Source organism: Strigops habroptila, chromosome 4 (genome assembly GCF_004027225.2).
Source record: "Strigops habroptila isolate Jane chromosome 4, bStrHab1.2.pri, whole genome shotgun sequence".
NCBI lineage: Eukaryota > Metazoa > Chordata > Aves > Psittaciformes > Psittacidae > Strigops > Strigops habroptila.
Genome location: NC_046358.1, coordinates 38,991,903 through 39,019,029, shown reverse-complemented (window position 1 = coordinate 39,019,029; position 27,127 = coordinate 38,991,903). Strand labels below are relative to the sequence as shown.

Below are 27,127 nucleotides of genomic sequence, written 5' to 3'. Positions count from 1 at the left end.
AAACAATATGTTTTCCATTTTTGTTTGTGATAGCACATTAGAAGCTCCCATTCCCCTTCCCTTTGTACAGACATACTCAGTTTATAATTCTAGTCTTTGTATGTTTTTCCATCCTAAATCAAACCATATAGCACATATGTGACTTTATCCAAATATACTTGGAAAAGAGTGCGTATGCCTAAGTTTGGCAATATTTCCTAAATTTGAGATCTGTTCTTGGTCTACTGCTGTTCTTTATTTTTTTCCTTTTTTTTTTTTTTTTTTAAATTTAGGGTACATATGAAGAGTAATAAAGGCTGCAAACAATTAGAGCAACAGGATGCAAGCCTGCTGCCTTTAAAATTGACAGCAATGCTCTAATTAAAAGAAAGTTCAGGAAATACATGTTCTTCCCATGGCTTCACTTTATAGAATTGGTCACATACTTGCAAGTAGCGTCTCCTCTGTATAGCAAGAAGAGCCTAATCAAAATGTTTTATAACCTTTTCACAATGAAAGTTGTTAAGAAAGTTTTGCAATGGAATATGTGGTGGGATCATCACGTTATTTTGTTCCAGGCAAATATGCTTATAACCGAGCAGTCACAGCTCAACTGCTGTTGAGTTACTCCTCCTCAGTTATTCTCAGAAATAAGATGTGAATTCTTAGAGGCATGCAAATATTTAATAGTTATATGCCTTAAAAAAAAAAAAAAAATCAAAATTAGTAGCTACCAGTTGCAGTAAAATGTTTCAATCCAAAATGAACTCTGCATTTTCAATGTAAACAGGACTCATTCTATGTACAAATAGTTTGGACATTTTCCCCAAGAATTTGAGCGTGCATGAACTGAACGCTTGATGTTATTTCATATGAACACAATGAGCCCTTTCACATGACATAGTTTGGAAGGTTCAGGCATGGTTTTCCTCAGAAATATTAGATAAACATTTCTTTTCTTGAAATCATTACCTTATTAGCCTTTTCATTCGTTACTCCTTGCTCAAGTGCTCAGAAATGGTTGGTTTTTTTTCCTAACCAATCAACTGCTTTCAGTTCTTGTAATGCTTCACATAGTTACAAAGACTATGTTGATTAGGTCAGTCCACCACAAGACCTAACACTGCGTTTAAGAGATACCTAAATGCAGAGCCCTGCTTTAATTAGCTCACAGGGCACCACTGAAGCCGGTCTGGCTCTCCCACAGTCACATGCCCAGGGTTAGGAATGGGGCACTGGACACCATTTTTCCTGAGGAAGCAAGGAGCTGAGTCACAATACACAAACATGCATTATGGGTTGTTTTCAGTTACTTTATAGTCATATGCATTCATAAATTTTGTTATGGTTGTAAGATGCAGACTTTGATGGTACAAAACTCACAGAAGAGCTTTATATCACAGGGGCAACCGCAGACAAAGTTTATGTTGACAATTTATCAGCTCTTCTCCATCAAGGAAAATTGTTTTTTAGTGTCTGCCTATTAGCAATCACATGCATATTATGAAATTGAGTTTTGGGGAGGACAGCCTGCCATCTGTCTTTTCTGCATTTTTTCACAACGCATCACGCTAAAGTTAAAACTTTCTGTGCTTCAAATTGGTGTAAAATATGAGATGTCTGTAATAGAAACACTTGGAAAGAAAAATATACTAAGTAGAAATGTAAATCTTCATAAACTATACAAAGAGGCAACTACTGATGCTATACTTTGTTTTATCTTCAAGTGCCCTCCACATTTTCCATACACCATAGTGCCCACCATGTGCTTTTATTCCAGTTTTCAGAATTCCTAAACTGATAACTAATTAATATATAACTCAAGGAGGGTGAGAATGCTTTCTTCATAAACTCTTTCTGGTTCAGGTTTTTTTGTGTGTGTGAAATGAAACTGCAAATGCCTGATGTAGAGAATGAAAAAGATATGTTCAGTTGCTTTTCTGTGTTCTGATACACTAAGATTTTATCAATAATATTGTTTTCCTGTAAAAATGTCTGCCTCAGAGAAAATCTGCTGTGTAGCTGTCAGGATTACACCTCTCAGAATATACCTGTTATGATTCCGTTAAATTGATAAAAACAGAACACTCTGCTATGTAGAAGGATTGCTGAAAAGAATATTCCGAGGCCCTTTCATGTGTAACAGCACTTGTATGGCAGTACATTTATTGTGCTATAAATTCCATCACTGATTTCGGCCATTTCAAATTGATTCTGCAGTAACTGTAAGTAATGAACCTTACAGACAAAGCCAAGGAAAAAAACAAAACAAAACAAAACAAAAGAAAACAAAAAAACCCCAAACCAATAAACTTGTGCCTGTAGGAATACAAATTGTAGAGTTCATTTAGCCTCAGTTTTTATCAGATCATGCAGCCAATACCCCACAAAGCCAGAAAATACATCCAACAAAATATACAGTGCCATAGCCCTGTCTTACTTTGAATTTAGCAGCTAACGCAGAGAGTCAATTATTCGAAGCGCATGTTTGTATAAAGTCTCCTGTGGATTTCACCTGAAATTTAAGGAAGGTGCTCAACATATGTGGATGACAAAACAGGAGAAATTATAATAGAAGTGACTTAAACATGATAATGAGCCAGATCCTGAGCTGTTTCACATGGTCTAAGCAATGCCACTGCATTTTGTAGGGGTTTAGATCAATGTGCAGGGGGCTATTAATGACTCACCAGGTGAAAATATATAAAAGGCTTCAAAATTTATATATGTTCCTGGCCTATTTCCCTTTCTTTACTGAGAGGTTCTACCAGGTTAACAGGAATGATGTGGTAGCTTTTCTCCAGGTATGTTTAACAATCCCATAGGTGTTAACAGAGAGTTTATATGCTTGCTGAAGATTTCCATAGGATGGTTTTAAAACCCATCAAAAAGATGCTGTTCTAAGGCTTTTCACAATAGTTGTAAATTTCTGTTGTATTCTATGGGAACAGACTGATCTTGATTTGCTAAGTATTGTATAAATTTTTCACAATCTTATCAGTGGATGCCAAGATCATTTAGACTCATTTTACAAATAGACCATGGATCTAGTCCCACTAAATCAGTGGGCTGGTCATGTGATTAAAGCAATATATGAATGTACATACATGTTCTACCCTTAGTTGTGACATGAAGAGCTAACTTCAGATTTTAACTCAAATGCTGAAAAGACTGAAGTTTTCTTCTACATAGTTTTCCCAACATTACAGGAGAAACAAGACTATGTTTTATTTTCTGTGCAAAATGTCTGGGTTTGGGTTTCTACAAGCCTTGCAGCACTTCCATGCGTCACAGCTTGCACGCTCATGTATCTTACAGTCTGCATTGTGTGCTGAATTCATTCTGTGTGTCTTCTTGTACCTAACTCTGAAGATTTATCTGAACCTCTCTATTGTCTGTGAGAGATACCTAAATCCTCATTTTGAGATCAAAATGCTTGGGCCTATTCTCGCCTTATATAGGCCACAGAGAAGCTCATAGTCTAAGGCATATTCCTTGCTTCTCTCTATAAAAAAGTCTATTTTGTCAATTTGTCCAGTTTACAGGAGCTTAAGTGACACACAGAGGGAAAAAGACAGAAACTCAGGCTTTCAGTTAAACACCAAATATGGTGAAAGACATAATAAAATAACGAGAGTTGGGAATGCTATTTTTTCTCTCACTATCTGCTGTTTTGTGTTGCAATGAGGAACACAGTGAGCAAGTCTGAAGTCTTGTGAATAGCCCCTGGTAACCAAAAGCAAAGAAATCTTGCTCATTATCTCTACTCCCCTTCTGAATAAACATTTCAGCCATCATAAATGAGTGTGACATGAAGGGCAAATGAATGACTCTTATTCCAGATGAGAAACATTTGACAGCTGAGCAACCTGAAGGTTGTGAAGGTGCAGGTCCTGTGACCGCTGGATGATGGGGCAGGCATACCATTTATTTCAATACAGCCTGAGATGCATCACACTCTTAAATGAGAGACTGACAGCCTTGCAGAGGATAAGTCCTAGGTGTTCAAACTGACTTTTGGTAAGGACTGCAGTGAGTGAAAGACAGAGCTGTCCTAGTTTTTTCTTGTTGTTTTATTATATTACACAGATTAGTCATATATAAGGAAAGGTTCAGTGTGGACTGACAGATGGCATGCAACACCCCTACTGTATCTTATTTTTAAATATGATTGAGATGGAGGTAATTTCTTGGTAACCTGTTTTGTTTTTTTTTTTAAATTGTATTCTAGGTGGCTTAGTAAAAGAAAATTAATCTGTGCATATTAAACTTGCCAACTTTTGAATTAATTGAATGACTATGACAATCAATTAATAAATGTTAAGCAAACAACAGAAAATCAGTGAATTAAAAATTACTAAATTTTTCCAATGCGAATAAAGCAAGAGGCTGCCATAATTCTTCAGTGTCAATTCAAGAACACGAATCTTCTCTCATCAGTTCTTGCTCTCCATTTATCCACATCTGGCATTTAAAACAGTGCTGGTTTATTATGATTTTTACAAATACATTGCTATCTATAACCTAGCTTGATACATTAAGTGAATTATAGAAACAAATCATAAATAGTAGTCCATTTGTAGCTGTCAAGGAGAAGGTCAAAGCTTTGCAAAGACCATCCATCTCCAAGTGGAATAAAAGTTTTTTCTTCAAAGAGAAATCACATACCTTGTTTAGGTGGACTTCAGCTAGTAATGACAGTACTATTTCTTGAAATACACACAAAACCCCTCCTCTACAGAAAATTAACTTGATTTTGGTTCACATGTCTTTTGTAAAACTGGGGCAATTTAACATGAAACAAATCTCTTCACTGAGTATTTCTGGGCAAATTTTATTTGGTTGAAGGTATATGTATTTTCACATTCTTCAAATGTTTCAGGAGAAGCTTAGGATGGCACTGGAGGCTTACAGGTCACATGGCCATGAAAAGGAGCTAGATCCAAACATTTATGACCTATTGCTTTCACTGCCACTGAGCACACAGTTTGCATGTCTCAATTTATTAGTATTATTTCATTGCATTTCACAGAGTTGTGCAAAATAAGACTGTATACTCATTTTTGCAGGAAGTCATACAGAGATTTGTTTCAGGAAGGACATCTCCTAATGGACATGTTCCTTTCATGTATGTTAATTTGCAGTGCTTAGTAAACAGTAGGTAACACCTTCCTTGTGTCTTAGAGTGAGGGAGCTCATAACCTAGAACACTTCTACTGAAACTACAAAGAGAATTGTAGACATCTGAGGAAATACATTATGTCAAGGAAAAGTCAAAGACTTTTGCAAAGATTTCTCAAGCAAACGTGTCTACAGGGGATTTCCATTTAATTCAGACTAGCTACTGAACCAGCACCATCCCTGAGCAAAAGTCTGCATTTATACCGTGGTATAAATGACATTCAAATTGTAGTTCTTAGCCTTTTTCACAGTGTGTCCCTGCTTTACTATGAGAAAAATTCAGATCTTTCCACACATTTAGCCACAAAATAAGGAAGAGTGAATATGACTTCTCTTGACTAACTTCAGAATGAATTCTGGGGTTGCAACCCCGGGTGGAGAGCTTGAGAAGAACATAAACATAACTGTCTTAATCAAGGCTAAGTTGACAAATTCATTTCTGTCTTTACAGACAATAGCATTTTCTACATTTTTCCTCTCTGTGTGGGAAAAATGCATGAATATCAGATATTTTGTTTTACTTAGCCCTTGCTCACTGTGCAGAGAATCACCTAAGGTATCACTGGACTGCTAAGAACTACATCAAATAAACCAGTAGGGAAAGAAAAAATAAACAAACAAACAAAACACCTTTATTTCTCCCTCCAAAGATAGAAATAAAGACACTACATCTGAAGAATACTTATTATTGGTTGTCTTTAGTATAACAAGATTTGATTACCCTGACATAGAGGATCCAGGCTAACTTTTTTTAAAAAACCTTTCCACCCTTTCTGTTGCAGAATGATGTAGCCGGTTTCCACCCCAGCCCCCAGTACTCTGGTAAACCACATTGGAACTGATCCAACAAAAGTTCTTCAGGTTTAATTTTTACTGTTGGCAGGAGCACCAGAATTCTGGAATAGTGAGTTCTCAGACAGTTTGCTTATGGGCAGGGATGACAATTCCTTTATTACAACCATGCACACTTCAATAGCTAAATGCTTTCAACTTTCTTTAAGTAGTATTAAGGAAAAAATATCCTCAAGGCATTATTTTTAAAGGGGACTTCAAACATTCATGAGGAAAAAAGAAAAAATGCAACACATTTGAACACAGAGGGATTTGCAGTAGAAAATCTGTTAAAGTGAAGCTATCTTTTGAGTTTCAGGGTTAAGTAAGTATTGGCCATAAATACAGGATGCAGACTACCAAAAATTCTGAGGCATTCCACATTCCTAGCTTAGGCCAGCAGTAGCCAGATTCTACAGTATATCATTTAGAAATAAGTTAGTTACATTAGATAAATTTTAAATCAGCTATGTTTCATTTATTCCTCCAAGTTGAACATACAAAATCCATTATCACATTTGCTTGAAGTATAAGAAAATCGTGAGGTTTTAATCTTTTTTACTATATAGACCTAATTCTGCAATAACTGAATATTAGATATTTTAGTGTTTATATTCAAAAGCAGCTGTGAAGCAACCAGATATGCAAGGATAAATCTGCTCACCTTGAATCCTTCTGCAAATGGTCTGCTCTGGAGGTCATATCAAAGAGATTCTTTTTCCAGCTTAAACCTGTCTTTTCTAAATAGATCTCAACCTGATGTCATTTAATGCATTGATGTCTGGTTTCTTAGTCATTATATTTGCTGTATTACATATCAAAAGGACTCTTGAGAAATTCCCCTGAATTGATAATTCTGATTTCTTATGTATAGCTACTCTATATTCACTCTGAGGAGAGCTGTATTGTATGCTAAACCACGAATTGTAAAAGTTGATCCCTTTGTATGTAGGTTTGTATTAAATTGAGATACTCTATTTTTTCCTGTTTCTTGCCACACATGGGTTCCTGGTGTCAGTTTGTATTTGACTGTTTGAGCATATTAAAGTTTTGCTAGTGCTTATGATGTTCTTGCCAAGAGCGCTCTTGCAGCAATCTGCACTAGAACAGTCTTTGTGCCAATTACTTCAAAAAGTATTCTGTTATAAAACCAATTTTTATGGCTACTTTTTTCAGGTTGCAGTGTGGTGATTTTGTTTAGTTTCTTCTTTTTGCATTTTTTTTTTAAGGTTGATTTTCTTCAAATGCTCGTAAGTTTTAGATTATGAAAAATAATGCGCTCTTGATAGATTGAGTTGTTAATAAGACATCTTAAAAAGGAAAAGGGTTCAAAGGTATTAAAATAAAACCTAGCATGTTGAATTACTAATCATATTATGAGCCTGATTTCAGGAGTGCCAGCTCTAAAACAGCTTTTATTTAGAGAAAACCAGCTTGCTAATCTATTGAAATTACTAAAAATTCACAGCACAGGAAAGGAAGGCATGACAACATCTTTTACAATACAAATATGCTTTTGAATGGAGGGTCTTGATCATGCAACTTTTACTACCATAATGAATGCCTATGCAAGCCTGGACCTCAGAGTTCCGACCTGAGAGCCAGCATGGTGATAAAGATATACATGTGTTCATATATAGTTCAGGACACTGTGCTATGCCATACTAAACAATAACTGCTTATCTATTACCCCAAATAATAACATGGAAATGCTGTTATGTAACAGAATGAAAAATAAGCCTTAAATTGAGGATCTAACAATGTCAATCTAAAGGATATTAAAATGTTCATAGCAAATATATTTTTATTAACTATTCTTGAGCAACCTCTGCTCTGCTGTTCATTTCCCAGGCTATTAAGATTTGATAACTCTTGAAAAACAGCCTGTTGTACACTCTTGAAAAACTTTTTTTAATGGCAACTTTAGGAATTGTTTATTGTACCATGGTCTTCCATTACTCCCACTGAGAAGTTGTAGTTTGCTCCTCAGATAACTCTAACCTAGCCACATCCAGATCAGGGAGCTTCATATGATAGAAGTAATGTGGGCAATGTCAGGTTCTTGTTTTGTCTTCATTCTTTTGGAGAGTTAGAAAGCTGTCCGCACTCCCTTTCCTTTAGCTTGTTATCTAGTGAGAGGCAAGTGGGAGATAAGAGGTTTTGCATCCTGAGGTTGAGAAACAAGAAGCTTTTTGCACAAGTACTCAAAACAGTAACTTTTACACAGAAGAACAGCTGTTCCCTGTGGTGTACTTGAATGAAAGTGGCTGTGGCTATTGTGCTTGCTGCTGGTCTCAGCATTCATCATATGCAATGAATGATACTCAGGTCATTTTAGGGATTGAGCAAGATCTATGAACTGAGCCTGCCAATCCAGGGTGTTTCTCATGTGATGCTTGTCTTTAAGCACCAAATGAGTTTGAGGTCTCATAAGAATACTTTTTTTAAATCCCTTAGGATTAGCCTAAATTCTGCCTCTGACTGTTTTAAGCAGCAAAATATCTTTTGAATATTATTATTTGGAGACAGTGATCTCAGAGGAAAGATGGAAAAAGCTTAGAGCATGTCCAAAAACTGGTATTGACTTTTTAACAATAAAATACATCCAGAGACCAAATATGCTACTTAAATGTAAATACCATTTCCAGTTTCAGACTATCTTTTGCAGGTGTATTTGAGGGGATTTGAAATGTACTTGTAGATGGAAAACAGGCTATTGACCTTGAAAGTACGTATATGTTAGGAATAATGTTTGCCTTCGTTGAAATCAGACTTGTGTTCTTTCAATGGGTGCTCAAGACCACAACTCTTAACAGTGGTTGAGGTAGCATTCGGTGCATAACTGTATTAAGACTGACTGCATTTTAGTTACAAAGTTGTTTCTCAGGAGTTATAGATTACTGCCTAGTCTCTTTTTTTTTTAATCCTCCATGATTCAGAATGACTCACTGACAGCTGCACTAACTACTAGTTTCCTTTGTTCTGGTGTAGAATTGATATGATAGGACAAGGTTTGTGTATAGAAGCAATATCTTTTACTAGATGGACTACTATAGTCAGAAAAAAAAAAACCAAAACAGGTTTTTCCACATACAAGCAGTTTTTCAAGACTTAAACTGAAGCAGCAAACTTCTGAATCAGATGAGAGTTGAGAACAATTACTGTTAAGTAGGCATGTTATTCTGTTATGCTGTCTGAGAGAAAAAGTAAGTGATACTTGGAGATGGGTGAGGTTAACAAGGAAAAAGGTGGTATGATGGTTGTTTTATAGACGAAAAGAGATAGTATATCTAACATTGATATAACAGGAGCATACATCTGCAAACTTCACCTTTCACGACTTCATTATCTGAAGTGTGTTTGATCAGGTTCCCAGACATGCAGGAATCCCCAAGAGTTGCCACTGGGCATTTACAAACTACTTGGCATAGCTCATGCTGCAAGCCCAACATGTCCTCTGTGTGTTAAGCTAACTGTACACAAGCTGGATGCATGTGGGACACATCAAACTTGCTGCACAAATGCAATGTTCCAGCATATTGCAGCTGTAGTGATTCACTCCTTTTCAACACCAAAATATCATGCTGCATGGGACCTCCTGTTAGGAATACTGCAGTGTTTATAGAAATGCAGTAAGTCTGAGAATGGGATAAGCATGTATTACTGGAGCTGTGTAAGCACAAGGCCTTACTGGATCTCTCTGATCCCAGCTGCTGCTGAATGATAGTATAGGCACGTAATGTATTTTCCCAAAGCCTTCTTGAAGAGTGGAAGAGCAGAGCAGACTTTGGTCTCAATGAGGATGGGGCTATGGAACCCCAGAAATAAATGGCTTCTGACCATGAGAAAACAAATAGAAATGTTGTAGTGAGTACTCAGGGGTACAGGGAGGAAAAAAGAGAACTGTGGTAGATTTAAAAACCTATACTGAAGTTTAAGTTAGTAGGCACGGATATATTTTGTGTCAGAAAACGAGAACCTTTATCACTGTGTGAACTCCAGGTGTGACAGTGGACCCCATTTTCTTTGAAAAGTCCAGAGGAAAACCTGTTTCCAAATGTTCAGTCTTAGGTTAGAAATCATCTGAAACCACATAGGACCCTTTGCCTTGTGGACTGTTAAAACATTTGTCTCGCTAGTGTCACAGGCAGGTTTTGAGATGCATGTCCATGTATGTGTGACTGAAGGAGCACACAAATCTGACAGAAAATGTAAAAACATGGCTATAGTTTGTAGAGATATTTCATCAGCCAATTCTAGCAGTACAAATTAATTGTGTTCTAAGGACTTTGGGTGTTGATTTTAAAAGTATGAATAATGTCTTTGAGAGACCAAAACAAATATAATATCCTTATGAATCACAATTGTTTCTGTAAAGAGGGATAAATGTGTGTGTGAATTGTTTGTAAGACAGCTAAGTAAATATCTAGGCACACAAACTAAATTAAGATGCCTTCATACATGACTGTCTTCTCAAAATTTGGGTCTAAGCAATAATTTTAAGGCTTCAAATTTAGTATCTTATTAAGGGAGATGAGGTGGAGGGAGCAATTCGGTCAGTGTTTTGGTGTCATTCCCATAATAAATCGGCATAGTGATTTACACAAAGAACAAAATAAATAGTTTAGAAATTTCTTTCTAATGGAAGTTTAAGTTTTGAAGAACACAGAAACATCTGAAAGGTGAGATTCACAGATTTTTCATGCTTGCAGGTTTTCATAGCCTCTGGTAACGCATGTCCTTACTTCTGACATGACATGTATGTGAAAAAATTGATGTAATATTTAAAGATGTCTTTTGACAAAGAGAGTATTTCCATCTCCAGAGGTGAGATTTAGCTTTAAAGGATGATGAAGAGGTTCCAGATGTGTTTTTCAATGGCCGGGCTTTCCTTTCCTTAAGTATTGACAGAGGGAAGGTTTTATCAAGGTCTTTGTGATATGCTTGTTTATAATGAATAGACATTAGTAGAGCACATCTAACTGCTTATCGCTAACAGATGACTAAAGAGAGCATATGGCAGGAAAGAGAAATATATATTTGTCCAAACAGTGTGGCTTGTTAACACTCCCACATTCATAAACTGTGTTTACATGTACTTACAATATTTTGCAAATCCCTTTTCTAATCAGCTAAAAATAAAAGCCAAATAATGATTTTTTCCAATATTGGAGTGTCAGGCAAAGTTGATTTAGAATTTTTTAACAAAGCAATTAAACAGTATAGAAAATTTTTATAGTATTTGTTTTGCTTCAGCATGACATCTTTACAGCTGCATATGTGTTATTTTCATTTCACATGGTTAAAAGTTTTATTGTTACAGAATGCTTTTTGGTTCACCCACCTGTCTATCCAAATACAGGTATTACACAACTCGGTTACACTACAAGCAATGGCACAGGTCAGAATGGCCTATGTCAAACCCTGGTCTAGAACAGGTCACAAGGTTTATTTTGGCCGTAAGATTTCCCTCTGCATGAAATCATGCAGGTTACTGTACCTGCCAATAAACAACTTGTAAGCAAAAGTCTCTGAACTGTTAACCCAGTGCAGTTCCCATTAGATTAAAAAAGGAGTCTTGCTACTACTTTCATTTAGGAAGTGCATGGAGAAATTCTGAGGAAATCTGTACAGCTCTCGACATACATTCTGATGATCCCTATGATCAGGAATATGGCATTCACCCAAATTTTATAACGGACAGAGCACATTACCACTGTTTTCTCCTGCTGTGACATCTAAATGTGCCAGTCTATTCATATAGCATTGTTAGAAAGAAGACAATTTTATTTTAAAGATGGATTTTGACCGTTGCATGCTTTTCAGAAGAAAGTATCTATAAAGAAAACTGCACAGAAGAGCTGCATTTACTTTTAATTTTCAGAATACTCCTATCAAATTTTTGTTAAATATTTACATCTAGATCCAAGTATTGTCCTTCATAAAACAGTTTATTCTTTCAATTTAGCTTCATTAAAGTCATAATACTGCTTTAGGATATGATAGACTGGTGCTGTGGGATTGAATTATAAAGAGATTAATTTTAGCTACTGGAGATAATTGACCCTATAATTCCTATCATCACCCCTAATCCCAGTTCAAATGAACCAGTGTTAAAAGTGACAGTACTCACAATGTAGACAAGGTCATGACAGCTAGAATTGTTTTTTACTACCAATTAGATTTCCCACTTGGTGCGTTTAACTAATGTTGTCATAGAAAGGGATTTCAGGCATGGAAATACAGTTTCTTTAGAGGCACGCAGGCACTGGAACTGATGAGTGGTTTGCTGTACATTTCCCAGTGTATAGAATCAGAATGCAAGTGAGTGCTGACCCCTAAAATTTGAAACCATGTGGGGATTTACAACATGTTTCGATCCATGATATAGCTAGGAACAAGCTAAATAATTTGAATCCGGAAGCAAACTCTCTTGAAATTCAACAATGTTAATATATGGTGGGTCTAGCAGGTTTGCAACTGTCTCTTGGAGTAATACTACATCTGAGGTGTATTTCAGATGAGGAATCAGAAAAAAGTGACTGCATAGAGTTGTTCAAAAACAAATCGTGTTGATATTTAGCTGCAAATGACGTGGAGGTTTTAAAAAATACAAGGAAGAGATAAACGGATTTTAAGTATGATATATCTTAAAAATTCCCTCAAGTGATAGTGCCAACTTCAAACATATTATCATAAGGACTCTTATGAAAAAACAACAGAACAACAATACTTTTGCATAGCATGTTCAGTATAAGATTATTTTTCACGTTATTACTAGTTATCCATCAGCACTTTTTCAAGCATTTACAGATTTGAATTTTGCAGTAAGCTGAAACTGCATGATAAAAAGAGACAGATAATGATAAAAAGCAGATGTATGTGCAAGTCTAGCTAGAAGGAGCATAATATATTATTACTGCCCCTCCTGTGAAGTTAATCCTATTTCTTTTAGGTATTTCTTCATTAGTTAATGAGGTCTGGAAGAAAAAAAGTAAAAATAAAGTGTGCTTGAAATGGTGTTTTTGCATCCTTGCCTTTAGGAACTTTTTCAAATATTCATAGAATAGTTTATCCTTGGAAGGTGCATTAAGTGTGAACTAAGGCAATAATTACTTCAAATGTGGATGGTCAGAAACCTGCAACTGAAATGGACAAACACAACAGCTAATCACTTTCCTCATTCAGATTCACCACACTGGCTGAAGTCAAAATGTAAAATAATGGAGAAGGGAGATATTTTAATGATTAGGTTAAAAAAAAGAAACAAACTTCAAGGCTTAGATCACAGATCTGCTAGCATGAATTAGATTTGAACTTGGATGCACTTTGGTTTGTAGTCTTATTAATGAAAGATTTTCTTCTTTCTCACTTTCTGTTAACAATCAATCTCATATCAGAAGCAAGGAGTTTGGCTGCTGTCTTTGTGAGATGAGTATGAGTGAACTTATAACTACATCCCATCTCTGTCACCTCCTTCTGTGCACCTGGTACCAACCAACATCTCTGTTGACCACTGGGTAGCATGTCTGGGATCACAGTGAAGGGGGGCTCCCATCTCCTAGAAGCCTTCTCTTCATGTTGATGTTGTAGCACACTGAGGGTGAAAATGTAGGACAGCCCTCAGCTGCCAGTTCTTATGGCTCTTTTATCCATGAGTACAGCAACTGCAATTTCCATTTTCAGTTTGACATTTTGCGTCAGTGCTGTATTTATATTCTTTTATTTAAACAAACAAACAAGCAAACAAACACCTCTTTCTTTATCCACAGAACACCTGAAGGGCGAATTATTCTTTTCCCAGTTTCAACTTACCCCATTTAAGCAGGCAGCATTCTTAGAATTTCATTCTCCAGGGGTGCAATTGGATCTCCCAGGCATCTTCTGGCATTGTCTTGTGAATAGGGAAAGAATCCATCTGACCCCAGAACTCTCCATACGTACATAGTGTGCTAGGCAAAGGCACTACATGTCTACCAGCTCTTAAAAAAGCTTGCTGTGGCTGCAGGAAGACCATCCTGCAGCTGAGTTCATTGATCACTTCTAGGCAGTTGCTTCTCAAATTGCCAACCACAAGGAAGTAATTCAAGGCTGTGAGAAATGTCTCCATGGTATAGGTGACTAGCAATTCTATTAAATCCATTCTGGAAAAGTTTCAAAACTGCCAAACTTTTTGTCTCATATTCAATCTCCAAATGTTATAAAATCAATATTTTGTTAATTTCTACTTTCTACTTTCACTATTTCAGTTTTATCCCACTCTCTCTTTTCTTTTCTTGAATTTGTAGTTTGGTTTTTTCTTCTTCTTTCTGTAACTACCACAACAAAAATCAATACCACAAGAGTTCTGAGGTTTTTATTTGATGAATGTGAAGCATTTGCTTGTTAATGTTCTTGCCTTCTTTTTTGTCATGAGGACATATAGGACATGTTGACAGCCAATATTAATAAGCTTAACACTAATACTGACAGTCACTTAGTACAATTTTTGGCTGTGTTAAGTGGTCTGTAAGGAATAGTAATGCTATCCGTTAAAAGAAACTGATGTCACAGTTGCATCCAGAATTCACTGGGGTTTCTTTTGTTGTTTTTATTTTCCAGGTGATTCATATAACAGGCCGGTTACGTCTGAGAGTGTCACTGTCCCACGGACGGACAGTACCCAGCCAAATCATGGGACTTGTTGTCGTTGCTCATGCTTTGCCACCTCCTACAATTAATGAAGTCAGGATTGACTGCCACATGTTTGTCACTCGTGTGAATATGGACCTCAATATCATTTACTGTGAAAATAGGTACAGCTTTTAGCTCCTTTTCTCTTTGTTTTAGCTGTGTGTATTCTTTGTTCTATGGGCTTTGCAAAAAGTTCCAAAATTTGTGACTCCTCCGGTGTCATCCTGGTGTTGTACAAGAGCATTGAATTCACTCTTGTCATCATCACCTTCATTTTCATTACATTCTTAGAGGATAAAGGTAAATTTAAAACTATAATTTGCATGGCATCTTGCTCAAATAGGAGTGGATAGGCCAGGAAAGATTCTGCTAAGCTTTCCCTGCTTTTTACAATCTCTCACCGTCCTTCTCAGAGGAAAGATTTGGGACTAGACAGACGTTGGTCTGACCTGTATGGCTGTCCGTATGCTCCCCCGTCCTCCCCTCCACAAGTTGTTCTGTCTGAAGTTTTAAAGTTTTCCATTTTTGAACTAATTTGCAGATTACAGCACATCGTGCTCAGTGTTTAATGGAACAGAAGCACAGATGGCCTAGATAGTAGGCTAGAGAGGTGGGATCTGTTGCAGTAAGAGGTGGGAAAACTGTAGAATAAAATCGGTTAAGGGCATACTGGGAAGACAGCAGTGAAATGGGAACAGGTGATGAGAAGTTGGTTGGGGGGGGCCTATGTTCAATATGACAGTGACACGTCATCTAGGAAGGTGAAAGATAGGATTTAAATTCAGCTGCCTGCTCCCTGGGGGCTGAGAGCTGATACCATCAGGAGGTGCCTGTGGGGGTCTGTCGGGGCAAGGCTTGGCAGCCAGGGCCCATCCCACCACACCAGCCCGGAGCAGGGCAGCAGGGGGCATGGGGCAGCACCAGCCCCACACATTGGGCACCTTCCTGGGGACAGGCCGAGGCCAGGAGCTGGGCCAGTGGCCAGGCAGGGCAGGGCTGTAGGGAGCTGGAGACAGGCCCTGCTGCAGCATCGCTGGGGTAGGGGCTGATGCCCTGGGGGGGCTGACATAGTGTTCTGGGCTGTGGACAGGGTTTGGAGAGCCCTGGGAGGGTGAAATGACGTCTGGGGCTTGTCAAGACCATTAAGGCTTGTTGGTGTCCTCAGGGGCCTGGAAAATAAAACTAAAACCCAGTGAACAGGATATCTGAGGAAGAAGATATAAGTAATAAAGAAGTTTGGGTCCACTGGTGGAAGTCTGAGGTGTGGGGGAAAGCTTGGAAAGGAGGAAAAAAATTAATGCAGCCAAAAGAAATTTTGTCAAGGGGAACTACCATCAAAAAGTGGAACAAGCAAGATGGCTAATGCAAGCTTTTCATGTGACAGCAGCCATGGCATATTATAAGTTAATAATGGAAACTCTCTGAAATGAGCAATCATAATTGTTCAATCATAACAGAGTACCTATGATCAGGATAGCACATCAATATAAACTTTTATAAAAATGGGTAAGTGCAAATGCTTTGTTGAATGAGAGCCTTAAACGATTTCAATAATCTTGGATTTCAGTTACGAGATTATCTTTGCTGTCATGTTGCTGAACTGCCACAATAGTGTTATTAATAATATTACTTGGCTACTAGAGAGAACACTTCATCTAAACTTCCAAAGCATTATCTAAAAGAGAATATATTAGTCTATTTTTTAAGCTTAGAAAGTGGCTTGCACAAGGTCGCAGAGAAAGCTTCTAAGAGTATTAAAGGGCTGAGTTTTTCTCTGTGACTCTAACCAGTGAGGATCTAGATTCTGTATAGTCTGGCAGCTGGTGAAAATGCTCTGGGGATTAGAAGCAGGATCTAGAAGAAACCTTTTGGCTTTGATTTGACTGCAACCTACCTAGGTAGTAATGGAAAGCTGCTACCACTGCAGAGCTCTCCAATAGCCTCTGTGAAATATTACTGGTATCTGTCCAGTTCCTAATGAACGTATTTCCTTTTAATAAAATCACCTGCACTTACTGTTACTTTCATTGGCAACCTCAATAAAAAGCCAGAAATCAAATGGATGTGAAAAATGAACTGTTCCATTAGGTCAAGTATGATCTGAATTTGTGGGCCATGTTAGAAAGATTTATACTTTCTCTGCTGTCAGTTTGGCATTTTTATGAGCCCTAAATTGTGGTTGTGTTTTTTTTAATTAAACATTTTTCTCAAACCTTCCCTTTATGCTCATGTAGCGCTAAAATTTTCAAATGCTTGAGAAAGGCATCACTGAAAAACGTAAAATGCATCAGATGTGTAGTGCTAATTGGCAATCACGTAGATAGGGCTGATAACATATGATAAACTATGGTAAGCCAGCTGACTTATGCACTTAAGTGTTGAGCTTACTAATATTTTTTGTTCATTAAGGTAAAGACAACATTATAAAGTAACTTTACATTTTTTGCGATAGATTTTTTCTTATATACCAGAGTAGAATGCATATGATTCTACTTGAATTTATGTTGCAGTAGTGAAGTGTGTTAGTGTTAAAAATACTTTATAAAAGGAATTTCAAATAGTAGAAACACTTCTTCAGGGCTGGGAGGTAAATGTTTGCTTACTGAGGCAGCGGGATTTCCACTGATGGAAACTGGAGTAAGATTGACAGGACTTGGATTTCATAGAAGGTACAAAGCAGAATATGACTGTAAAAGCTGGAGGAATAGAAAGAACAGAAGAAGGGAAAGAATTAACTGAACAGCTGATTGAAACTGTCAGATGAATTATCTGGGCATTTGCCAAGGCTATTCTCCAAGTCGGGGAAGTTGGGATCTCTCTTCTGGGACTATAGAAAAGGAGATAAGTATCCCATCATGAATAAATGGGCTTGACTCCTGGCACTTGTGGGCAGCCAGGAAATTCTTTGTGGTGCCACAGTAAAGAAAGCACAACATTGATGAAAACAGAGAAAAATGGATCCATGCTGGGGAAGTTGTAAGCACTATTTATGGAGCAATGGGGAGTTGCTGGCAGCTGCAGGGAGTATAGAGCAGAAGCCATGCTACTTAACTTAAATGAATGCTCACAGTGGACCATTGGATCAGCAGGGGTGAGAGCAATAGTACTCCTAGTTTTCCAAGTGGCTGCCTGCCTGCAACAGCAGGGAGCAGGAGTGACATTACTCAAGTCTTTGGGTGCATCTTGTTACTTTCCTCTGAATGAAGAGATCTGCATCAAAGTCCTGGACTCAGTGCACAAACCAGTCAACAGTTTGTTTCCCTTTGGGACAAGATCCATTAGCTAATACACTGACTTTTTCTAACATTTAATATTTTGTTCTGAGAGTGTTAAATGGGGATGTAAAATTCTGTTGTCTAAAGTGTGGTATATTAATCCATGTCTGTTTTCCAAATGTGGTATTCATCATCTGTATGTCACCTAAACTTCACTATCTAATCTGAAATAGTCCAGAATAGTCTAGAATTTCTTTAGTAGTCTATGGAGTGAGAAAAGCACCTGCAGAGGACAAAGCATCTTAGACAAAGATAAATAACTAAAAGCAAAATAAAGAGACTACTACTAGAGTACAGCATCAGTCTGTATTTTCAGTGTCAGTGGTTAGTGACTGGAGACCATCTGGGGAGAGCCTTTAGTCCAGTTTAATGTGGACTGCTATAGCCATATCTGCTAATATATGCCCAAAAGGAAATAACCCAGTGCATGTGGTGCTTTCCAAATGGAAGAGGTTTTGGCCTATTTGCCATGACAGTGGTTGCCGATATGCAGAAAGAGTCTTGTGTAGGGAGCCTCAAGCCTACAAATGTGTGCACAATTTGGTACTAACTCAGCAAAGAACTGTACCACATACCTACCTTTAAATTTCAATCACGTTAACAGCCCTGTAAGTCACTGGAACCACTGATCTGCTCAAATGTAAGTCTGTGCTTATGTTTTACAGGGTCAGGTCTAGGTATGCAGCTGAACCGAGTTCCTACCTATCAACCTGTTGCTTTATTTTATCAAAGAGCTTGGGAGACACAAGATCTGCCTCCTAACTAGTGCTCTAAGATACACTATAATATTCCTTTTTTTTTTTTCTTCCATCTGTAGTACCTTTAATATAAGCATAAGTATCCTATTTGGTGTTATTCGTTTTGCTTCTGGTTTTGGTGTCATTGCTTGCCAGTGATCATGACTTACCTCTGGATATTCTTTCTGTTTCTTCTAACACTTTTTTCATTTAAAAAAAAAAATCCTATGGCCTTCATATGTCTGAAACAACTTTTTCTTAATATTATAGAATTGTATAACCATTTAGGTTGGAAAAGACCTTTAAGATCATCAAATCCAACCTAACACTGCCAAGTCCACTACTAAACCATATCCCTGAGCACCTCCTCTACACATCTTTTAAATATCTCCACGGATGATAACTGAGCCACTTCCCTGGGTGGCCTGCTCCAAGGCTTGTTAACCCTTTCAGTGAAGATTTTTTCCTAATATCCAATTTAAACCTTCTCTGGCACAAGCTTAAACTTAAGGGATTGTGAATCTGCTTCTACTGTTGCCTTGCTGTGTTCATTTTAATCTGTGAAGACTTTACGCAAACATGATGCTGAAGAGAAACAAAATACAGCTGAGTCAAATTTACCAGAGGGGCAAGCAGATGATCATCTTCCGTTTTAGCCCTATGAACTGTAGCACTCACAGCCTGGGTACATCACAGATCAGTGGCCTGCCTGGGGATTGCCCCTTTCTACTAGGCTGGGCAGGGTGGGATTTCTTCTCCCTGAGCTTGAAGCAGAGCCCCTTCCTAACAGAGTTCTTGGGCCAGAGAAGCAACAGCAAAGTGTGTCAGTGAGGAGAGTCATGACATGAGATGGAGAGAAACTTAAATTCTGGTTCCTGCTCCATGGGCTGTTTATACACTTAGTTTAGTATAAAAAAGATATATACAGTCCTGGGGTCAGAAACCTTTAAATATAAGACTCTCTTTGTTCTGGTGAGGTTTCTTATCACTGGGCAGATATCCCAGGTCCTTTGTTTCCAAACCCATAACTCACTGTGCAACCAAAGCAGAGGAACTCAGCAGAAGGGAGAGGGAGTCCTGCTGGCAGTTTCCAGACTTGTCTTTGTCCTTGTGAATCATGTCCTCTCTAAGAAGGTAGGAAAGGTGCTTTTCAACTGTGGTTTGTGATAAACATTAGATGGGTATCCCCAGACAGATGGGTATCCCACATTTGATTAAGTTCTGTAACTACTAGGCAGTTGTTTGAAAGGGCACATCCTTTCATGCTCTGTCATGAAAGTGGGAGATGGCTGTTGTGTTCCGTGTTAAGCTTGATTTGACAATTCTTACTAGCATAGAGTCCACCTGCTTTAACTGTGGTGTTTCTCATGTTTGGTTTTATTTTTAACTGGGACAAACCATCAGTGCTGCCGTGGTGCTTGCTGCCTCATGCTTCCATTCTCCTTCAGTCTTTTTGGTCTATGCATTCTCCCTGCCTCAGACACCCAGGCAACCACAGCCCTGCTAGTCAGTGACCAGGTGTCTGTGTTTATCCCTTCTGCCTGCTTTAGGGAAACCCCTCAGACCTAAGCAGTTCAGTTTCTGGTTTTGCCTCCCCACTGCCTCCTTCAGGATCACACTGCAGCTATCTGGTTATGTCAAGATGTTTGGTGTTTCTTACAATGGCCTTAAATGTATGGCGATTATATCTTACAGTTGCAAAGTAGGGTTTAACCCCAATCATTGCAGCATATTTCAAACCCTAAAACATTATTCTCTATCTATAAAACACACATACTTTTAAATGCTTGTGTGAGCAAGGCATTTTCCAATTGTTATTTTCTCTACTGCTTTTAAGGACATTGACACCTTGACACTTCATGGCAGAAGTTCATACATGCACACAGCTACAAGCACGCAGACACACACACAGACGCACGCACACAAAGGTCTGCAGAATAGATTTTAAAGTTTCTATGTGCAATAAACAACAAAGTCCCAGTTGAAAGGGCCCAGAGTGAAAGCTGAGCTCCCAAATGAATTAGACTAAAAAAGATAACACCCTGAGGCATCTGTGTGTCTCAGCATTTAAATTATATCCCTTGAAATATCAGTTTGGACATGGTGCCAAGAAATGGTTGAAGAGGTTTTTCATGAATATACCCAATAGAAGACCGATCTGCTGAAATGAAATGTGTCTCTAATCATTTGGTATAAACATAACATGTTTTTACTTTATTATGTAACCTTGAATCATCTTGGTCTTTTAATGAGGATTTTGGATTGTTGCTAATGCTTTACAATTTCATGGAATTATATTGTCTTGGTGTTATGCTACAGGGAGAATATGCACTAGAATTTAACTTTCCACTTACTTAAATGGATAAAAGGATTTCAAGGTTTCTTTAAAAAACATTTTCTTTCTTTTTTTTTTTCTTTATTTTATGGCTGTGTCTTGTTTGTATAGACATTCCATCTAGATTGCTCTAGTGGTGAAAAAACTTCTTAGCAGGTTTCAATTTCTGAGTTATTTGACAGTTCTTGTATTCTTTTCCTTCTTGAATTATAGGCTGGTTTTTTTTATCTTTTTAGGATTAGTGATTACATGGATCTGACCCCTGTAGATATTGTAGGAAAGAGATGTTACCACTTCATTCATGCTGAAGATGTGGAAGGCATCAGACATAGTCACTTAGACTGTAAGTACTTCCATTTTTGTAAAAATAATCTAGTACAACATTTGATTGTTCCTAAACTATTATTCGTATTGCACAACTGGGGTCTTCATCTTTCACCTACTTTTTTTGTAATAGGGTTTCATACAGGGTAGCTCAAATATAACTTTTTGTATGATTTATTTTCAAGTCTTTTTAGAGACATATAAGATTTTTCACATATGTGGAAATAAAAAATGATATTTGTATTACCAGAATTTCCAGCAGCTGTTCATTTACACATGCTGTGCATTATTTTACTCTTTCAAAGAGGTATTGCTTGAGTGAGAAACTCCCTCCCTAGCACAGAAAATGAACTCCTCTCTTTGTTTTTTATTTCTGAGTCATAATGGGGAGGTCAAAAAATGCAGCATATTTGGGGTTTCTCCAGGTTTTTCAATACAGAACTGAGCTATAGCTCTATCAGTGTTTTAACCACCCTGTGTATTATCATCTAAATGGCCCTCATCCCAATAGCATCTAAGTCCCTGTTATTTGCACACAGGTAAGTATTTGATCAGGGTAAGGGTAACAGAAGTGCAAAAAATATGACAAGATACAAACCTTACCAGAGAGCATGTGCATATATCTGTGTATGGGGGAAGGAAGGTTCAGCTTGGTTCTTTGTAATTAAACTCTTTGTATTGCTCTTATTAAAAGCCATAGGGCCTAATTCTTTTCTTGTTGAGATCTGTTGACTTCAGCGATGGTGCTCCTGATTTACCCTGGTGCGAAAAGAGACTTAGGCCCATAATCTCTAATTTATCTGTGCCTGCAGTGAAGCCAGATAATTCTTTGGAACTTTGAGTGACTGACTGCATTTATGATTGACTTGTGTGTTTTCTTCATGTAAAAGACTGTCTGCAAACTGCTTCTTAAATTCAGAGTCCCAGATTTGAATAATTCTGCTCCCTCTGAACCATGTCCTGCTAGCATTTCATAATAAAAGGGTAGCAACCCAAATACAGCCACATTTAATTAGCTTTTACAAAACCATATGACTACAATAGAAGGCAGTATAAATCTTACATCCAAAAGTACTTTGCTTGATCTGCAAGGGACAATAGAAGGATAACTGCAACTGGAAAGCAGGAGAACAGGGACAGCTTCTATGATAATATATGGCAGACAACAACAGTATAAAGCTCTGTAAAGCTTTCAAATAGTCCCTGAAGTTTCTAGAAGGTGAACTGTGTTTGGCATAAGAAGGTCAGCCTAGGTATATTTCTGTGGAAAAAAACAAAATCAACTATCCAAAATGAGAACAAAGTAATTTTGCATCATTTGCATTTTGAGCATTTAATTTTCAGGAGAATATGTCAGTTGCACAGAAATGAAGGAGAAAATTCTGAAAGTTACTTGGTGCTCTTGAAACTGGAAGTCAAAAATGACAAGTTGCGCTTCCACTGCACTATCTGACCGAGGAAATAAAAGATATTTATGACTCAGACTTAACATACCACCTGGCAGAGATGAACATCCCATTTGAAAAAGACCTTAATCTTCTGAATGACCACTTCTCTCTGAAATAGAATATGCTTTATGAAACATTCATCTTCAGAAAACTTAGAGACCTGTGCAGATAGTGTGAGTGCAGTGTGATCCAATGTATAAGCACTGGACTACGACTCAGGAGACCCTGGAGACAGGAATGACTTCTAGAAAATCACTTCGCCTTACTGGGTTCCTACTCTCACTGTATGTCCAGTTTAGCTGATTGGATTACAAGGCTTATAAACACAGGGACTTTCTCCCCTTATCAGCATCCAGCACAGTGGGGTTCCAAACTTGGCTGTGTGGCTATGGAATAATTATTCCTGATAGGCTATTTTTTTTCAGTAGTTGAGGCTGGTTGTATCTTTTATGTTTAGTTGTTCTCTTGACTTATAGGATATTCATAGAATCATTCAGGTTGGAAGGGACCCTGTGACATCATGTAGTCCCACCTCATGCTCAAAACAGGGTCAACACTGGTTCAAAGCAAATATTTTAGCACAATCTTGAAAACCTCCAAAATCAGACTTTCCATAACTTCTCTGAGTAGCCTGTTCCAATTATCCTTAAAAGGGCTTAACTATCATCACAGTGATTTTTTTTTCCCCTTTTATCCAGTTGGAATTTCCCTGTTTTGATTGTACAGCTCATGGCTACATCTTTGCAGTAACCTCCTCGCAGGTATGGTGTCAGGTCCCCATGAAGCCACCTCCGCTTCAGGCTGAACAAGCCTGGTCCCACAGCCGTTCCTCACTGCGCAAGTTCTCCAGCCTCTGACTGTCTTGACAGAACTCTGCTAAGCTTACTGAAGTTTATCAGTATATTTCCTTTGCTGGGAGCCTAAAATTAGATTCAGATTCAATCTAAAAAGTGTTGAGTGAGGGGAAATAGTGACTTTCTGTACACTTTTTAGTACAGCCCATAGAGCGCACTGGTGATTCATGCTTAGCATGCTGTCCACCAGGACCTCCAGGTCCTTCTCCACAAAGCAACAACTCAGCCAGTCAGTCCCCAGCCTGTACCAGCAATATCATGCAATATTTTGAAGAGGAGCTTCAAGATAAAGTAACAGGTAGAAAGCTGTCATGAAAAGTAGAAGCAGAACCTGAGAAAGCAGCAAACTGAAAAGCTTGTGTATGATGGAGGACTGCAGAATGCAGCTAAAAATCTTGATGGATTTTTACAGGAGAGAAAACAATTTTTAAAGATTACAAGAAGAAGATTACAACAAGAAGATTAGAACCACCAAATTGCAGTGGTAGGTCTGAGGGTAAAAAGAAACATAAATAAAACTACCACTCTGCCTATTCACTGTCAACATATCAGTAAAAATGGAAAAAGTAAAACCAGTACATCCTGCCTTCTCACCAGGTTGTTCAAAGACATCGAAGAGGAAAACAAGCAAAGAAGATAACATTTCACAAAATCACACATAAAAAGTCAAGAGGGCTGTTGATGGCTTCAAATCATAGCAGCCTATCAGAAACTTTGAAAAACAAGCCTTGTTAACACTATCTCATCTCAGACAAAAGAAGACAAAAGCAGTTTCAGGAATGTGATCATAACAAGTATAATGGTGAAGAATGTCTGCAAAATTATAGCAGTGACAACAGTCTTTCATAGGGAAATTGCTGCCCTAATGAAAGGTCAGTTACAGTCAATTGAAAAGCTTTCATTGGCTTCAGTGGACATGGGAATTATGCCCTAAAAAAGCAAATTTATATGGACTAGAATTCTGACCGCAGTGAAGAAAATAGCAAAAACTTCATTAGGTTCAGTGCAGTCAAGACTTCTACTTAGAGTTTTTTTGTTAGTTATAGTTTGATTACCTTGTGGATTAATAAAACAACATTCATGCTCTAACTCTACATATGCCTGCATTTGTTCCAACACAGTAATATATGGTGGTGATCCCACAAGTTATTGAAGCATCAGTTTTTTTCAAACACAAATAAAAAGTTTAGGGATGTTGTTTCTATCCTGTTTCATTGAAGACTTCAGTGGTCATGCTTTTTCACAAATCTCTCAGCCAGTTGTTTGGTGTTACAATTCTACCTTATTAATCTGTTTCCCATTTTATAATGCTTCATGGTTTCACAAGTTTGGGAAACTTCTTATTTGTTTGTCTTCACTGTGTTTATTGAACGAATCACTGGTAGAATCCTGACAGATAGCACTTATCATAAATCAAGTCTCTCTCTCTCAGAGATTATAGTTAAAATGTTCTCTAGCCTAACAGCTTGTATAACATCCAGCATCATGGTTTAGCTGTTGGCTCAGCTGACACACAGCAACTGGCTAAGCTGCAACAACTTGTGTTTGAATCCAAGCCCTCAAAAATTGCACGTCTAGCTGTACCCTGGCTTAGATACAGTCCCTAATCCTAACTTTTCATTAGGATATGTGGCGCGAAAAGAGTTGACATTGCATGTTTTACGTTTCATAGTTATGCATCTAGAGCTAACACCCCTCATGCCCCCAGTTCCACTTTACCACTTGTAAGAATGAGGAGGGTGATCAATCCTCTCTTTTTACTTACCTCTGCATAGAAACACTGTGGGGCTGAACTGCATGTCAAGAAGACACTTTCAAGTTCATACACTTTCACGAAGCCATGGGTAAAACTGCCCTTGTTCCAATGACAAGAAAATATCCCTGATATTTCGATATTAAAATATCCCTAGAAGGATACATTTATATCAAATCAATATCAGAAATCAAGCAGATTAATAAAATTACTGTTGTATCAGGTCTTAGCACCATCTGTAGAGCTCAGCAAGGGTAGAAGACACTGCTTTCTGGAGTACAATGCTGTCCTTGTGTGCCTCCCTTTAGTTGACACTCTTAGCATACAGAGATCTGTAACATCCCTTTTTGATTTCAGAAGTACATTTCTTGCTAGGAATGCGTGGATGTCATATGCTCTAGGAGTATACATCTTCCACTTAATTGAAAAAAATTAATGATTTTCATTGAACATCAAGTGTTTAATGTTACTGTTCAATGAAGGTCATTAAGAAAGCAGCAAGGAACAAGGAAGTCAAGACATTTGAAGGCAACTATGAATATACTTTTGGACAAATATAGGACAATGTGCCACCATTTGAAAATTAATATACTGCTTGCAAGAACACTGTGACAAGTATATATTGGTATATAATATGTGCTTTTTCATTTTGGAATCCTAATTGAGGTCTAAATTCAGAAACCTGACACTAGCAAAAAAGATACTTCTTGTCCTCAGCTATTGCTTAGAAAATGTCATCCAGTTTCTTCAGGTTTTGACTTACAGCTATAAGAAATACAATTCCTCAGGGTGGTTCATTTCCCATAAAGCAATGGTCTCTGATGAGTGTGTTTGGTAGCACTCCCTCTGATCTGCTTTATCTGGTTTCCAGTGGTTAGAATAATCCAGTCTTTCTGAAAATAAACTATTCTACATTCACCTTTTTCACAGCTCCCCTATTTTTCAAGGGATATTACCCCCTCAGTCTGCTTTTAAATCAGTTATATATTCATGGTTTGTTTTATGTATGTTCAGTAGAAAAATTCTATTGCTGTACAAAATATTGCTTAGTGGTTTAGCCTACCAGCTGTAGTTGAACTAACCCTTTTAACTTATGCACATCAGTTATAATTTTTTATTCTCTTAATAACCTCAAACACATGAAAAACAAATAGAATGAGTTGATAATTTCTAACAGTAAAATACACTTCACATATTTTGCTATCATGCTGTGGAATAACTCTGCAATGTCAAGTAGCACACAATTAGTAAAACTGTAGGGGGAAAAAAAGAAGTGTTTTGATCCTGAGGAATTTTTATCCTAATCAGATCGAAATTTCAATGCTCTTGTAGTGCTTAATATCTTCAATCACCAAAAAAATCAAACTGATTCCAATGTCAGGTTTTGCATTCTGGGACTGAAATGAAATGCTAAAATATACAAATGAATCTCATGTTTGTACAAGTTTATTATCATCACTAAAAAGCAAGATTGATTCTAAATTAGGCTGATAGAATGTCTGGTGTTTAGCTAATTCTTAAACCAAGCCCGCCTGGCATTCTGATGACAGTCTAGTGTATCGTGTTTTCAGAGTATTGCAGAAGAGTTGGTGTGACCACCTGCACAATCTTCTGCTCTGTCCATACTATGGGCCAGCAAAGATTTCTGCATTGAAGACTGACATCCCTATGTCCTTTTGACTGGAGATAGTGGTGAGAGAGCAAGATCAGGGAACATGAGATGAGAAACTAGAAGAA

The 27,127-nt window shown here is 37.7% G+C and overlaps 1 protein-coding gene across 5 annotated transcripts in view; it reads left to right on the top strand.

Moving 5' to 3' along the window:
- Positions 1-27,127, top strand: part of NPAS3 (neuronal PAS domain protein 3) — a 614,400-nt gene that overhangs the window by 567,370 nt on the left and 19,903 nt on the right. For all 5 annotated transcript variants that reach the window (XM_030482079.1, XM_030482081.1, XM_030482076.1 and 2 more), the window contains 2 exons: positions 14,593-14,786; positions 21,248-21,354. In XM_030482079.1, the coding sequence (XP_030337939.1) occupies positions 14,593-14,786; positions 21,248-21,354 (301 nt within the window). The remainder of the gene's footprint in view (positions 1-14,592; positions 14,787-21,247; positions 21,355-27,127) is intronic.